The 17501-nt window shown below is 38.5% G+C and overlaps 1 protein-coding gene across 1 annotated transcript in view; it reads right to left on the bottom strand.

Annotated features, from left to right (window-relative positions):
• The window catches only part of FREM1 (FRAS1 related extracellular matrix 1), a 168421-nt gene that overhangs the window by 45515 nt on the left and 105405 nt on the right, over positions 1–17501 (bottom strand). The window contains exons 20-23 of the mRNA XM_033439762.2: positions 13586–13730; positions 8704–8845; positions 5945–6140; positions 1682–1946 (exon numbers count right to left, since the gene is read on the bottom strand). Of these exons, the coding sequence (XP_033295653.1) occupies positions 1682–1946; positions 5945–6140; positions 8704–8845; positions 13586–13730 (748 nt within the window). The remainder of the gene's footprint in view (positions 1–1681; positions 1947–5944; positions 6141–8703; positions 8846–13585; positions 13731–17501) is intronic.

The following is a 17501-nucleotide window of genomic DNA, read 5'->3' as shown; positions in this document are numbered from 1 at the left end:
TTCTTCCTACGTGCCATGTATTGTTTTCAGTACTTTATGTACACAAGCCCATTTAAACCCCTCAGAAACTCTCTGAGGCAGCTAACATGAGCATCATTCCTTTTCATGGAAGAGTTAATGCGAGCACAGGAGAATGTGTGACTTGACGAAAACCAGAGATGTGATGTAATGAAGGCAGGAACTGACCCCAGGCCTATGCCTTCCCAAGCCAAAGAACCAGTGGGAAAAGTATTCCCCACTTCTGACGTTTCAGTTAATACTGAGCAACACTCAAGCACTGAATTCGTTATTGAGAGAGTGACCAACCAAATGATTATCTGCTTGTTAAGAACACTTGTCAAGGGAAAAAAGAAGGTATTAGTTCAAACTCCCCTGGATTTTTTTGTTTAACAGTTGAACTATCCAAATCATCTTTTCAAATCATCATTCCAAATGCCAAAAAGGGAAGCAAAATCATCTTTACTGACATTTAAACACTGTTTATCATAGCAGACATATTGAATTTAGATAGATAAGATATATGATAGAGGAAAGTGGTATTTGGACACGGGTATATCAGTGTAATTGATAGTTTATGGGAGCCGTTCAAATAACACAGGAGTCTGCGACATTTATGTTATTTTATAGCATTCTTTTGAAGGTTGTTTTCTGACATGGTAAAAATTATACTGGAGGCCAGAAGTCCTATGTGTATGGAAAATGAATCAATGCTCTCAGGGCCTCCTTCTTTTTTTTTTTTTTCGGTACTCGGGCCTCTCCCACTGTGGAGCACAGGCTCCGGACGCACAGGCTCAGCGGCCATGGCTCACGGGCCCAGCCGCTCCGCGGCATGTGGGATCTTCCCGGACCGGGGCACGAACCCGTGTCCCCTGCATCGGCAGGCGGACTCTCAACCACTGCGCCACCAGGGAAACCCCATGGCCTCCTTCTTAATTGGTAAAATTCAGGGTTAGATGTGTACCATGGTCCCCCAAAGGCTAGTCTAAGATTTCCGGGTTCTCATCCCAGCCCTGAGGTCCTTGGGGAAACTCAAGTTCAGCCAGCTTTGCAAACTGCTAAATGATAGATCCTCTGCAGTTTTTCTTGCTTTCTGTGACTGGAAACAGATTTCAGTATTTTAAATGAATGTAGACCTTCATTAATGTTGTATCTTTGCCTTTTCAACAGATTGTTATTCCTTCCAGTGATTTATTTGATACAGAATCCTTGAACAGGTGCACAGCCCCCAATTATAACACGGTTTCTATGGGGAAATACGATCCATTTTATGGCAACATGATTTATGATGTAGTTACCAGAACACATTGTGTCAAAAGGCACTGTCTGCTTATGCCAAATGTTTACTAGCAAATTCCTTTCCCTCAGATAGAAAAACATACTCAAAAAGAGGTAAATTACTTTTCCGCAGCCCTCATTAGCAGGGATCCTCAGGTCTTCACATGTCTCTTCATGGAACAGCTTGCACTGAGATCTGCTTAGGTGTTTATTTTTAAACAACGAGCCCTAATTTCTTGGCTGGCTGCTGTCATTTTAATTGTGCACCTTTCCCTTTCATCCATCGAGGGAGTGGATGAAGAGCATACTCACACCAGAGCTGGAAAAGGACCCATTTTTTCCCCTCCTTTGTCTTTCTAAGCACTAATCCAAAGAAGGAGTTCTGAAAAGTTTCCTCGGGGCTCACCTGAACGTGTCTCTGTGGGCAGCTGCCGTGCTCTTATGTACGTAGCAGACTGTCTGTCCTGCTATGTCCATTTGGCTGAAGCTTGTAATGGGGACCCCAGGATAGCGGACGTATTCGACCTGGCCATATCGCGGCGGGGAGGTGATGACGTAGAGAAGTTCCTCAGGCTTGTCTGTTCCGTCCACAGCAAGGAGGGTGGTGGTCATCAGGAAACCTCTGTCACCTTTAGACACCGAAAGTGGTTTTGCCCGGATGACAATATCACCTGCGTGGCAGAAGAGGTTGTGGTCAAGAACCAAATTTTTAAAAATAAAATGTCCAAGGTGAAGGTAAAAAGCAAAGGTCAAACTGTGCAGAAGTCAAAACTAATATGACATAGCAAGATTTCTATAACAAGGATTAATAGAAGAATTCAGCCAAAGACACGAGCAGATACCACAAAGAAGGCGTAACAATATGGCCAACAAAGGCACAAAAGACGCTCAGTCTCATGAATAGTCACAGAAATATAAATCAAGATCACAGTAAGCTGTCATCTTGTAACCCTCTGATTGGCAAGGATGTAGGAGCCTGATGATACCAAGTGTTGAAGAGGACGTAGAATCTTGCATATGAGTCTGGTAGGAGTGTAAACTGGTACACAATCTGGAATTATTTGTAAAGAGTTGGATACTCACCTATGCCTTGACCCAGGGATTCCACTCCAGCTGCATGCTGGAGAGAAACACATGCACTTGTACCCAGGAGATCTGGGCTAGAATGGTCATGGCAGCACTGCTTGTAACTGAGAACAATGGAGACAACCCAAATGCCTTCTCAAAAGGTGAATGTATAAACAAACTGGTCTATTCATACAACTGAATTTTGTACAGCTGCAAAATAGATGCACTAGAGCCATATGCAACCACACAAGATGTAGCTTACTAACATTTATTAGCTGAGTGAGCAAGTCCCAGAAAAGTATAAACAAAAGTAAGAAAATTAACACAAAATTCAGGATGGTGGTTCTCACTGGACGTTGGAAAGAGCACATAGGTAGATGTTTGATACTGTTAATATTCCAGTCCTTGTATGTGTGGTGGCTACACAGGTGTTCTTATGTTTAAAAGACTATGAATGAGTGTCTGAATGAGCAAAGGAGAAGAGGATCACACACAGACAAAGGATACAGTGCTTCACAAACTAAGGATTATAATCCAATTTTGCTCACCTGAGGTTCATTAAAAAAATCACAACTAAAATACTATAGAGTTTCTACTTTGTACAGTTACAGGGTTAAGGTATTGTCATATTTCTCAGGCTATAAATGAGGAAACTAAGGTGTAGAAATGTTAACCAACTTGCTAATGATTACACAATTATGAAAGGTGGAGCTTGAATATCTGACCCAAGAGCACAAACTCAAACATTTTATTATTTTGCGTCCTTTCTTTAGTATATAAGGAATTCTTGAAAACTAACACTAAAATGGTGACTATCCAAAAGGAAATGTGTGTAAAATAAATGCCAAGTCATTTCTGAATTAAAAATACAGTCAATAAAACCTTGAAAAGATATTTAGTCCTATAAGGAAATAAAACATCAAGGAGGTATAATTTTACCCCAGTGTTTCTCAATGAGGGACAATTTTGCCCCCCAGGGGACATTTAGCAACATTTGGAGACATTTTGGTTATCCTATCTGAGACATGCTACTGGCTTCCAGTGGGTAGAGACCAGAGATGCTGCTAAAAATCTGATAATGCACAACAAAGACTTCTGCTTTCCAAAATGTCAATATTGCCGAGACAGGGAAACCCTGTTTTAGATGATCAAATTGGTCTTTTTTGTATACTATGCTTTTAACTCAAAATGCTATGCAACTTATGTCCAACCTAAGAATCAATGACCAACCTAATTTTAAATCAAAACCTGAGCCCCAGATTCTTCACAGGGAGTCAAGATGAATATATCAAGGAAGTAAGAAGAATGAACAAGGCTGGGGAAATAAAAATCATGCACAGGAGGTTTCACCAGGAGCAGAAGATACAGCTGAGTGGAGGAAGAGCATCTAGGTTTAGCCTGAACCCAACTTTTCAGCACTGTAATGACAGAGTATGGATCAGGGTCAACTATAGACAATGTCCTTCTCAACTTCTCTCAAAGATGTCCATGTCATTTTTGCCACTGCACATATCAGAAGACACAGCACAATGGGAAGACATAATGTTATTTATAATAGCTCCCAAATGGAAATAACCCAAGTGCTCAATATGCTAATATTAGTGTTGATTTAGTCTAACAATTCAGTATAGTTTCATTTAGAGATGAACAATTATGGCTATAAAGTTACACTGCAAACAGAAAACTGATGCTAAGGAAGGGAGGAGGGAGCAAGAAGGGAGGGAGGGAGGGAGGAAAGAGAGAGAGAGAGAAAGAGAAGAAGGAAGGGAGGGAGGGAGAAAGGGAGGGAGGGAGGGAGGGAGGGAGAGAGGAAGGAAAGAGAGAGAGAGAAAGAAAAGAAGGAAGGAAGGAAGGAAGGAGGGAAGGAAGGACAGCAACAGTGAAGGAGGAGGGGAAGGAGAGAACACTGTACAGAGATAAAACACCACTACGTTTAAAAAAGAAAAGAAATTATGAACTTCTGAAAATGTTAACAGGTTAATGTATCTACCTGATGTAAGTTTTCACAAATACTTTTAGAAAATAATCACGTGTCAATTGTAGCAGAGACTAGTGAGGCACTCACCAGTCTCAATGCCTTTTCTTCCTGGATGCATTGCTCCAGTTTCTACAGCCCAGACTCCTTAATGTGGCCCGTGACTGCAGTTCAGCCACAGGTACCCTAACTCCAAGCCTAGCCCATGAAATTCTCTCATTATCCTCCATATCTCACTCTCAAAGTGACTCCAAGGACTTCCGAGACAAATGATCCCCTAGCAGGAAAGAATCTCCAGGTGGCTGCTTGGAACAGAACTCTCCTCCACCATGCTAGGGAATGCATCTCGGTAAGGCAATGACAGGATAACCTGCCCTAATACATTAGGTGCATTTTACTTGTATTACGTTTTGCCTGGACAGATACTTATGATGAATGCAGTCTTACTTTTGCAGAGAGAAATAAATGTGTACAGTAACACGTAGCTTATCTGAGAGTCACTTATTAGACATCTTCAAGGAAACAAGCAAATAAAATATATTATTATACAGCCCCAAAATAAACATCTGAAAATCAATCAAGCTAGCTTAAAATTTTTCTTAAAAAAATTCAGAACTGTAATTTTACCATATATATGAAGTAAGACTTTTACTGTACCTAAGCATCCAATTTAATTTAGCTCTGAGCTTCCTGGCAGCCAAGGCAAAAAAAGAAAGCACTGTCAATCAAGCACATACTGAGGATCTAAGACTATGCTTGGTCCTGGGAATATATAGATCCTGGACTATACAGATGAATGAGATAGGATCTTTACCCTCCTCACATAAGCTCTAAGGAAAAGTATGGAGTAGTGAGTGACATGTTGGGAATCAAGGGCTTACACTCTCCCTTGCCGAGATTCCTTTCCAGTATTTTTTTTTCAATCTCTTCCTTCTGCCATTTATGTGCTGCTGAGTCCTATCATGCAAATGGTCTTTAATTAATTCAAGAAGATAATTATCTTACAGCATTCTCCCTTGTCCCTGAAGAGTATTGTCAGCACTTCCAAAGTGAACAGAGAAACAACCTCCAACCTTTACAATAACAAAATTCCTTCCTATTATTTTTTTATTTTAAGACACATTTATTTGTATTTCCTTTATTATTGTTGTATTGAAAATATTTTTCCTTTCAAACTCTGTTTTCAAGTAATAACTCAATCCCTGAAGATAAAACTAGAGTCATCACATTGATTTGGTAAAATTTTACTTAAAGCTTAAAACCCTGACAGTTAAAGTAGCCTGTGCAGCCTGTGGGCAAGGCTGGGTTTTTAATAGGCTTTTTGAAATACTGAAAATAACAAATGAATTGGCTACCCTCATAAACCTCACAGATCCCAGGCAAAGCAAGTGAGGAGTCAAAGGATCAAATCATAAATGATGGAATTTCAAGATAGAGGATGGAAGGAAGAAAGGAAAGGAGGGAAGGAGAAAGGTCGGGAGAGAGGGAAGGAAGGAGGGAGGGAGGGAGGGAGGGAGGGAGAGAGGAAGAGAGGAAGAGAGGGAGGGGAAAAGCTTTAAGGGCTTACACCAGCTCACTTCTGGTTGTAAAAGTTGGTTCCAATAAACCCTGACAGACATGCTTTACCTTTTCCCATATCCTTGATGGTGATGTGACAGTCAAATGCAGGGGACTTATTGTCACCGTCCCAGAGGTAGAAGGTGAAGCTGTCTCGGTTCTGGGAATCCATTGCGCCCGTGTGTGTGTATCTCAGCAAGTTCAGATCCACTTCTTCCTGAGTGCATTTCATGCCAGGATGGAGAGGGACCCAGTCCCTCTCTGTCTGAAAGGTGTCAGAATTAGTCAGCTGCCTGGGGTTTTTTTCCCCCCACGTTGTGTCAGTGGACATCTTCCATATCCTCTGAAAACTTCCAATATGAATGATATTTCAGGAAAACTCTAGATTTAATTTTTTGCCATTCTGCATCATATTTTCCATTTAAAGAAATATATTAAAACAATTGCAGGCCTTGGGGAAAAAACGAGCTTTAACCAAAGGATTTTTGACAAAGTCTTGTGGCAATTCAACTGCAGTGCTATTTCCAAGGTATTTAACACAAGCAATCATAGCTGATTAAGTATTTCAATTATTGAGAGCAGGTGGGTAATCGAGCTGTTGGAATTGATTCTTTAAAAATTAAATGTGTCTCATTTGGGGTTTCCTTTTTTGTTTTTAGTTCTTATCATTGTACAACTAATAAAACCTATTATTTCATACTGGTTTGTCACTGGGCTTATCTGAAGTAGATAAAACATAAATAGAATGGGTGTATTTACTGTCCACACAGTTTTAGGCTTCCAAAAGACCAAAAATGATCAAAGTCCCTATCACTCCCTACATTTATACCCTGAGTCAGCACAAAAACAACTGCAAATATTATATATGTATTATGTATCATGCTCTTCTAATAATAAGCTGGCATTAGTTAAGCATATATTCTGTACAGAACTCAGTGCAGAAATTGTGGCATTTTCAATTAAAAGAGGTCCTTATGCTGAGGGACAACTGACAACTGAGACTATTAGAAAATACAATAATAATAAATCTGTCTCATTAATAATTCTACTGTTTTCTCTTAAAAATGCATAGCTTTCCCTAAGAAGGGCTCATAAAAGTCATTTGAAGTAATTCAAGCAAAATGTCATCTTAAAAATTTACTATATGATATTATCTTGTGCTTTTCCTGTCTGGTTTAAGAGACTATAACAGAAATTTAAACGATTTTTAAAAAATTTCCTTTGTCACATTATTCCACATGCCTTCTCTCCCCTCACTGTATTACCACTTCCCTTTGTCATTCTATTTGATAAAGTTCCCTCCCTTTAATGCTTGTGCCCATCTGATGTTTGCACACAGGTATGTTCTGCCCCAGTGCTCACTGGGTGAAAGTTAATTATAATAATTAAGTACATTGTTTGTCTGCATCATAAGATCTGTTTGTAAATTTATTTTTTAAAACAGATTCTCTTTCAGGTTTTAAACCAAACGGCCTGCAATTCTATTTAATGTTTTTCTTTATAATCTTTTCCCAGAAAGTAAATACAGAAGATGATATCTTTTGCTCTCTGTCATCTCCATCTAATTCCCCACTTGCATTCCCAAGTGTGGGCTCTGACTTAACAAAATCATTTGCAAGCCCCAAAAGAGGAAGAAAATAAGATTCAGTCTCAAGGTGGGGAAAACGCAGGAAAGTCAACCAGAAAACCAGGATGCGTGAGAAAGTCCAGGAGGCCTGGTCCCTGATCTTGGAGAGACTTGGAAAAGCCCTAGAGAGCAGGGAGAGAACTCTGTGGCACCATATTGGGAACATGGACCCATCTGGATTTTCTCATAACCAAAACACTTCAGTTCCCATGTCACCCAAATGTGTGAGCTGTCACTGCATTTCTGCTTCATTACTCTTTGAAATGAAATAAGGACACAGCTGCACCTCAATTTAAATCTGTGATTGCTCTTCACTTTGATCCTCTATGGTGCCCACAATCTAAGACAATCAAGCTGTTCTACACAGAATGAATCCTTGCTGCTTTTCTCAGGCTGTACCTACATTACATTAAAAGTTAAGCATTCAGTCAAATAATCACATTGGAGATGGCTGGTGGTTACTGCTGCTAGCCTTAATCCACCATTCAAACAGACATTATGATGGAATACTCAAGTGACCTTCTCAAGTGACTGAGCTATAATTTGTACTGGGCTGATTCTTGGACATCACACACACAATGTCTGAATCAGACTGGTGAGCACCATTTGTGAAAAGACTATCTTTTCTCCATTGCATTACCTCGGCTGCTTTGTCAAAAATCAGTTGACTCCACTTGTGTGGGTCTATTTCTGGGCTCTCTATTCTGTTCCATTGATCTGTTTATTCTTGTACCAAACCAACACTGTCTGGATTACTGTAGTTGTATATTAGTCTTGAAGTCAGGTAGTGTCAGCCCTTCAATTTCATTCTTCTATATTGTGTTAGATATTCTGGGTATTTTGCCTCTCTAGATAAACTTTAGAATCAGTTTGTTGATACCCATAACAACTGCTCTAAAAAATAAAGTCTATCAGTAACTAGATAACTTGCTTTACCCCAGTAACTCCCTATGCTCCAATTTAGGTACAGTCCCAATGGGGAAGGAGCAATGATGAACCTTAATTTTGGTTGAATTTACCCTGAATTGAGGAAGTAAATTTAGAATAGTGTGAGTTCTCCCCAAACTAGGAAAATTAAATTTTCTACCTCTGAGCAAAATATGGCTATTACAGAATAACTTCAGTTATAGGAATCTGTCCATTCAGAAAATGTATACCTGTTACATTCATTTTGAAAAATAAAAGTAAAAAGGCCACTAACCTTAAGCTGAAGTTGCCCATTTTGGGGAAGACTTTCAAATACGTAGTAAATCTTCTCCCTGGGGGAGTCTTCATCTATGGCTGAGAGAACTGCACTAGAAATAATACGAGTTTCACCCATATTCACTGTAATTTCAGCTTTCCTGTAAAAAGGAAGATGTCTGGGTTGATATAAAAAATAGAAGACATCACCTTAGGAGGGGACACTGATAATGACTATTACAGCGTTCAACCTTAAATAATTAGGGAATGATATCCAATATCCAAAGTACTGAAAATGATGAGTCAGATTTGTAAAATATGCTTTCATTTCACCTTACATGTGAAAGTCCTAAGGACAATTAGTCAGCAACAATGAGTATGGCACGAGGTAATTACATACTTCTGTCTACTTGTATAGAACTTTATAATTTTCTGTTAAAATTTATTTTATAAACTGATTTTCTTTCCAAAATTTTATCTGATACAACAACAGCACCATGAAGTAAGTGGGCTAGGGATTATTGTTCTAATTTTACAGACAGGAACTTAAAGAAAGGAAATGACTTATTCACGGGTGTTCTGGTACCCTTTATGATAGACCATTATGAATTTGGTGATATTTAGGTAATCTGTAGCCCTCTACATTACTCTCCTCCTTGGTGATGTTCTGGGTAACTAGTGTTCTCTTCACAGTAATTCATCTTTTCCAAATGCTACAGCTGCCCGGTCAGCTCCTGGCATCTTGAAGAGAAGGCTGGGACAGAGAGCAGGTGCTGCTTCTACCATAAATGCTGCTGCTATGGGTTTTGTGTCTCCTATAAAGGGCTGCTGCTTTCACAGCCAATATGGCTGTTTTCCCTGGTCCTACCAAAGAGAAGAAGAGATTTCTTTTCACCTGTGTTTCTAGCTCTTGGTTTTGGTCATCGCACATGGCCTGTGTCCAACTTGACACTTTGTTTCTGAGAAAAACTGGGAAGTTTCCTTGGGATTTAGATTAAGAACATTTGCGTAGCATCAACTGGTCATTCTCAACAGCCTTCCACTCCTCTGCTGACAAGCCATTGCCCAAGCACCTCAGTTCTAACCTCTTTTACTAGGTTTTTCTTGCCTACTCATAACTGACATCTTCCCTGGCCATAGGAGATGACTTTTGCCCACCTCTTTACTAGAGAATATTAATCCTATCATTTTAGAAGGCTAAAATGATGGTTTAGGGCTTATGGAGATTAGTGGTGGGCATTTTTTTTTTTTTTTTGGGTCGCGCCACGTGGCTTGTGGGATCTTAATTCCCTGAACAAGGATCGAACCCGGGCCCCTGGCAGTCAGAGCATGGAGTCCTCACCACTGGACCGCAAGGGAATTCCCAGTGGTGCTTTTTTTTTTTTAAACACATGACTGTGTGGAAAGGTCTCTCTCTCTTTTTTTTAATATTTATTTATTTGGCTGTGCCGGGTCTTAGTGGTGGCACACGGGATCTTTGTTGCCACAGGCAGGATCTTTAGTTGCGGCATGCAGGATCTAGTTCCCTGACCAGGGATTGAACCCAGGCCCCTTGTTTTGGGAGCACAGAGTCTTAACCGCTGGACCACGAGGGAAGTCCCCCCAGTGGTGCTTTTAATATAGAAACAGATGAATCACAACAGGAAGCCAATACAATGAAGATGATAAGGAGTCTGGTAGAAAGAAAGGGTCAGAATTAAATTTCAGAGGGTCCAAGAGAGAAGAAAGTATGTCATAGTCTGAGTTACCCTGAAAGGGACAAAGATCTTGGTGCAGGTAATTTATTTGGGAAGTGATCTCAGGAACAAGCGAGAGGGAGGGAGGAGTGAGGAAGGAAAGGAGGAAAAGGCAACGAAGGGTGTATTTACTGCTCTGGGGCTCAATCCTGCTGGGGATCCTTTGAAGAGCCATGTAGAATATGCCTCAAATTGTGCTTCAGAAGGATAGGAGGCTGGGATACTTATCTTCTCCACTACCTTTCATAGGTGGAGGGTTGCCCTCAAAGTATTCTCCCCTGTGCCTGGACATGGGCTGAATGAGCCACTGCTGCTTCAGAGAAAGCCCAGAGGCAAAAAAGCAGAGCACTACGGGCACTTAGATGGGGCACAGACAGCGTGCAGGGTACGTTCCATCATAGCTGCAACTAGAATCAGAGGTGGGCTAAGGGGGTGTAACCCCAGGAGCCAAAAGCACAGCATCTAAAAGGAATATCAAAGGAATGGTGTCAGATGACCTAACAAGGTCCAGCAAGATGAGAAGAGACATTAGATTTCGTGGGAAATCCAAGGGTAACTTTTAAGGGAGGTTGGAGAGTGGGCAGGAATAGAGGAAGCAAACACAAGCTATTCCTCCAAATAGTTTGGCACTGAAATAAATGAGGGACTGGGTCATCGTTGTAGTTTTAGAATGAGAATACCTGCTTGGAATAATGCTAATAACTGACACTTATGAGAACTTAATAGTTATAGTCTCTGAAGTACCTTTACATATTTTAATTCCTTTAATCCTTTCAACAACCACATGAAGAGGATACTGCTATTATCGCCATTTACAAAGAAGTTGACAAAGAGGTAGTGAGAGGTTAAGTAACACGTTCAAGGTCACACCACCGGTAAGTGGCTGAACGAAGGCAGTCTGGCTCCAGAATCTGCTCCCTTCACCACTAACTATATCCCTGTGTCTTATTAGCAGAAGGAATGAAAAGAGAGAGATGGAAGATGCGGTAGGGAAAAAATAATGGAGCAAGTTCTGGGAGAAGGCGAGAGGTGATATGCCCAAGGACACATATGGAAGGGAAAGAAGAAAAGGAAAAAAGAAAAGAAGGAGGAATTTCGAGGCAAAGTTAGAGGAGCTTTGGTGATTCTGTAGATGAAGCTATGCCAGGAAGTTTAATAGCAAGAACACAGCAAGAAATAGTAAATCAGATAGGACTGAATGAGTGCCTTGTTAAGTTATTTTACCTTTCTGGTCTCAGTTGTCTCAGTGAGGATAACGATACCTACTTCACACAGTTTTGGTGAGGACTTAAGGAACAACTATATGTGAAAGGAGCCAACGTACTGCCACATAGTAAGCACTTAATAAACACCAGTTTTCACCTCTCTCCCTCTTTTTTAGGTAAAATGAGGTCATCAGAAAGGAGGTTTCATAATACCACAATATCCTTCATATTTTCATTTTTATAAATCAAGATTTACCAATCCAACATTCCAGCTAGAGAATAAGGAAATAGAAATTTCTATTGAATACTCCTTGTCAAACTGATATCTGAGATGCAATCCTCCAAAAAACTATCTCCAGTATTTCCCATAATGCTTTCCAAGGGCCTTGGTGGCCCGTAGGGAACAGCAGGAGAATTGGCAGAATAAGGAAGGGATTTGTTTAAGGTCCTGTTTTCTGCAAAGTGGACGAGACTTTGGGAGTTTACACACCTCAGGAAATTGTTCACTTCCTGATAAAGACTTGGACTGTCTACTCAATGCCCCTCACTGCTACACCATTAAAATGGTCAAAGAGGTACCAAGAAGCCGACAATTCTCTCCATCCAGCACCTGAGAAGAGTCGGACTTCCTAAAGTTCTAACCTTGGACAGTTCTGTACAGTTTCCAATAATAAGAGAAATGGCTAGAGCTATAGAAATATAATTGATGAAGACTCTGTACCCTATGACCAAACTCTGATCAGCTACAGAGGGAGACACCGAGAAAGTCTGCAATTAATAATATCAGTACAGAATTTTTAAAAAGTGATCATTTTGACAACAGGTGGCAAGGGGGCATTGATCCCTATGGAACACAGTAGAGGACTGGAGGACAATGAAATACCAAGATGATGAAAGAAGTGTCAGTGATATATTTCCCTCAGTCACTCTTAGTTCAAAGTTTGACCAAATCCACAGTGAGGACTGTCTGCAGTTAATATTACCACACTTTAATTGAATCTATATATTAATTACACTCTGATGTGTGTGCATGCATGTGTTTAAATATTTAGTACACTGTTCATTCTATATTGTATGTTTGGTTATTTTGAATTATTGACAAGTAAATAAAACTTTTAGAGGAAAATCAAATAACTGAAAGGTGGAGAAACCATAATTTTAAAAGACACATGTATCCCAGTGTTCACTGCAGCACTATTTACAATAGCCAGGACACAGAAACAACCTAAAAGTCCATTAACAGAGGAATGGATAAAGAAGATGTGGTACATATATACAATGGAATATTACTTAGCCATAAAAGAAACAAAATAGTGCCATTTGCAGAGATGTGGACAGACCTAGAAACTGTCATACAGAGTGAAGTAAGCCAGAAAGAGAAAAACAAATAACGTATAATGTCACTTATATGTGGAATCTAGAAAAATGGTACAGATGAACTTATTTGCAAAGCAGAAATAGAGACACAGATGTAGAGAACAAACTTATGGATATCAAGGAGGGAAGGGGGAGTGGGATGAATTGAGGGATTGGGATTGACATATATACACTACTATATATAAAATAGATAACTAATGAGAACCTACTGTATAGCACAGGGAACTCTACCCAATTCTCTGTGGTGACCTAAATGGGAAGGAAATCTAAAAAAGGGGGGACGTATGTACACATATAACTGATTCACCTTGCTGTACAGCAGAAACACAACATTGTAAAGCAACTATACTCCAATAAAAATTAATTTTTAAAAGGCTAATTTGAGAATTGTTAAGGAGAAGTTATATTAACTAATATTTGCACCAAAGGTTCTAGGTGCCTGACTAGGTGGGGCAAGTTGTAACAGGCAGGAGCTGTCAAAGACTTGTTTCTCTCTTGAGCACACACATTCCATTTGCATCTAGTCTTCCAGACCTCAGAATTTTATACAGAATTTGAAAGGCACTCTTTTCAGGTAGCTTACTTGCTCAGCACTGGTTTCTCATCATTAACTGGGGTGACCTCTACAGAAATGGTTTTAAGTATCTTATGTTTCCCATCTGACAACTGGATTGTAAAGTCATCAGCAAGGCTCTCTGAGTCATCATGCAAATACATCAACCTCATTCCTGGAAAAAGGGAAAAAAGAGAGAAAGTAAATCTTTTTTATGATCGAACCACTTCAAAGCACGTCACAGATAATTTGTTTTAACCTCCAAGGCATTGGTATTAGCATTAGCTCATTAATCAATACAATAAGGTTGCATTGATAAATGCATAAATCAAACTGTTTTATGAAGTAAGAGCACCTGTCCTCGTTCAATAAAAGTTCCTATTTAAATAAGTTAGTATTTGATAAGGGTCTTATTTACAATCAGTGAGAAAGTATATATTATTTAATAAACTGCAGGAGAACAATGGTGACAGAGTGTTTAAATGAAACAGAAAATTAGTTCATTACATAGAGAAATTCATAGTTAGATCCCTACCTCAAGCCAACAACCAAAATAAACTCTAGATGAATCAAAACTTAATTATAAAACTATTTTTAAAAACCTATATAACATTTATATGGAAATGCAAGAGACCCAGAATAGCTAAAATAGTCTTGGGAAAAAAAAGAACAAAGTTGGAGGACTCACATTTTCCATTTTCAAAATTTACTGCAAAGCTACAGTAATCAAGATAGGGTAGTACCGGCATAGAATAGATACAGAGGAACCTAATAAAAGAGAGCCCAGAAATTAGCTCATACATATCTGATCAACTGATTTTCATCAAGGGCACCAAGACCATTCAATGGGGAAAGAGTAGTCTTTCAATAAATAGTGCTGGGACAACTGGACATCCATAGGCCAAAAAAATGAAATTGGATCCCTACTTCACACTATATACAAAAATTAACTCAAAATGGGTCATAGACCTAAACACCAAGAGCTAAGCTAGAAAAGCTGTTCGAAGAAAACATTTGTGACTTTGGGTTAGGCAATGGTTTTGCAGATAAGACACCAAAAGCACAAGTGACAAAACAAAACGACAACAAAAACATAGATAATTTGAACTCCAAAGGAAACCATCAAGGGAGCAACATGACAATCCACAGAACTGGAGAAAATATTTACAAATCATATACCTGATAAGGGAGGATCTAGTATCCAGAATGTATTAAGAACTCTAACAACTCAATAGTAAAAGACAGCCCAGTTACAAAATGGGCAAAGGATCTGTGTAGACATTTTCCAAAGAAGATATAAGAAGATATATAAATAGCCAAAAAACCTATGAAAAGATGCTCAACACCACTAGCTATTAGGGAAATGGAAATCAAAACCACAAGGAGATAGTACTTCACACACACACACTAGGATGGCTATAATTAAAAAGATAGACAATAACAAATGTTGGTGAGCATGTGGAGAAAATGGAATTCTTATATGTTGCCGGTAGAAATGTAAAATGATACAGCTACTTTGGAAAACAGTTTGGCAGTTCCTCAAAATGTTAAACATAGAGTTACATATGACCCAGCAATTCCACTCCTAGATATATAGCCAAGAGAAATGAAAATATAGTATATACCCATATAATAAACTTGTACATGAATGTTTATAACAGCATCATTCATAATAGTCAAAAAAAGTGGAAGTGACCCTAATGTCCATCAACTGATGAATGGATAAATAAATTGTGGTATGTCCATACAATTGAATATTATTTGGCAATAAAAAGGAATGGAGTACTGACTCATGCTACAATATGGGTGAATGTTGAAAACATTATGCTAAATAAAATAAACCAGTTACAAAAGATCACATATTCCATTTATATGGTTTCACTTATGTAAAATGTTCAGAACAGACAAATCTATAGAGGCAAAAATAGGTTAGTGGTTGCCCGGGGTTTTGGGGAGGGAGGGATGAGAGTGACTGCTAATGTGTATTGTATTACTTTTTTGGGGTAACGAAAATGTTCTAAAATCGACTGTGATGATGAATACACTAAAACCCACTGAATTATACACTTTAAATTGGTGAATATTATGGCCCATGAGTTATATTTCAATAAAGCTGTTTTAAAAGATTTGGAAGAAAATACAAATAAATATCTTATTCCTGGATGTAGAAGATCTTCCTAATATAAAAACAAAAGAAAACTACATAAAGAAAAATAACAATAAATTTTACTACCTACAATTTTGACTTCTGTATTTAAAAACATGAATTAAAGGCAAATAAAACATGGAAAAACTTATTGTAACGTGACAAAAATACAAAGCATCAGTATTTACCAATCCCTTATTAATCAATACGAATTGATGGAAAAATGGGCAATGGATATTATCGGGAAATTCACAAAAGATGAAACATACATATCTGGTCAATGAACATGAAAATATGTTCAATCTCACTCAATCTAAGAACTTCAACTCAAGATAACAATGAGAGACTATTAATTGACCGCCAAGTTTGCAAAGGTTTTTAAAAATAATATCCATTATTGATTAGGACAAAAGGCATACCCAGGCACGTGGTAGCAATGGTATTCTTTTTCCCAAAAAGTATTATAAATGCTGACTTTTCTGTACCGAGCAATCTCATTATAAAAATTTATTCAAAAGAAATATTAAGAGATGGGCACCAAGATTTATGTTACATAAATATATGTAAAATATGTTTATTGATATGTAACTTATAAGATCAAAATATGAAGTTATCTGCATATTTAAAAATAGGAGATAGTTGTATAAAATTACAGTGCAGTATGTCCATATAATGAAACACTGTAATTATCACAAATCATGTTCTCAATATTTAAAAGGTAAAAAGATGCTTATAATAATTGATAAGAAAAAAACAGATTACATAATATGGTAGTTTTTAAGTTCTGTATGTTTGGTGGAGGCAGAGGTTAGAATATACTAAAGTTTTTTTTTTAATGTAGCCATAAATGAACCAAAAATAAAATACAGGTGAAAATCTAATCTCTGAGAATGTCACCAAAATATTAATTTAGATGAAAATTTTTTCTTCAAAATGATCATGTAGTGCAAACTTCACACAATATGCATACAATACTTATTTAACTTAATAATAAACAATGAATATTATTGTTTTAAAACTGACTTTTAAAAAATTTGTTTATTTTATTTATTTTTGGCTGCATTGGGTCTTCATTGCTGCACACGGGCTTTCTCTAGTTGCGGCAAGCAGGGGCTACTCTTCGTTGTGGTGCATGGGCTTCTCATTGCAGTGGCTTCTCTTGTTGCGGAGCACAGGCTCTAGGCGCACAGGCTTCAGTAGCTGTGGCATGCAGGCTCAGTAGCTGTGGCACACGGACTTAGTTGCTCCGTGGCATGTGGGATCTTCCCAGACCAGGGATCGAACCCATGTCCCCTGCATTGGCAGGCAGATTCTTAACTAGTGCGCCACCAGGGAAGTCCCAAAAAACTGACTTTCCTGAGAGTAAAATTTGATTTATTATTTCTTTTTCCTTGGCCTTAAATTTGAAGAAAATATTGTAACAATATATTGTATTATTTCCTACACAGGGTTATTCATTTGGTAATACCATCATTTAAGCTCTGGAATTTCTTTCTTTGCAATTGATAAAACTGAGAAGTATGTTAATTAGCTTTTTCAATTCAAACATGATATGATATTGTGCAACTATTGCAAAATAAACTTTGGGGCAGAGAGCTCTAGTTGGGGAAAGAAAAATTTAAAGACAGAAAAAAATGTGGAACAAGTGCTAGATAAATCAAACACAGAGAAGGAAGAGTTTGGAGTGTGCAGGTGGGCTCCACAGGCAGGTCGATAGTGAACTGGTTCTGAAGGCTGGTACTGGGTGGCCAGGGGAAGGAGAGGGAAGGACCCCTCAGGCAGGGTAAACAGAATACATGA

The sequence above is a fragment of the Orcinus orca genome, chromosome 6 (assembly GCF_937001465.1).
Source record: "Orcinus orca chromosome 6, mOrcOrc1.1, whole genome shotgun sequence".
NCBI classification, from domain to species: domain Eukaryota; kingdom Metazoa; phylum Chordata; class Mammalia; order Artiodactyla; family Delphinidae; genus Orcinus; species Orcinus orca.
This window is presented reverse-complemented; position numbering and strand designations above follow the sequence as displayed.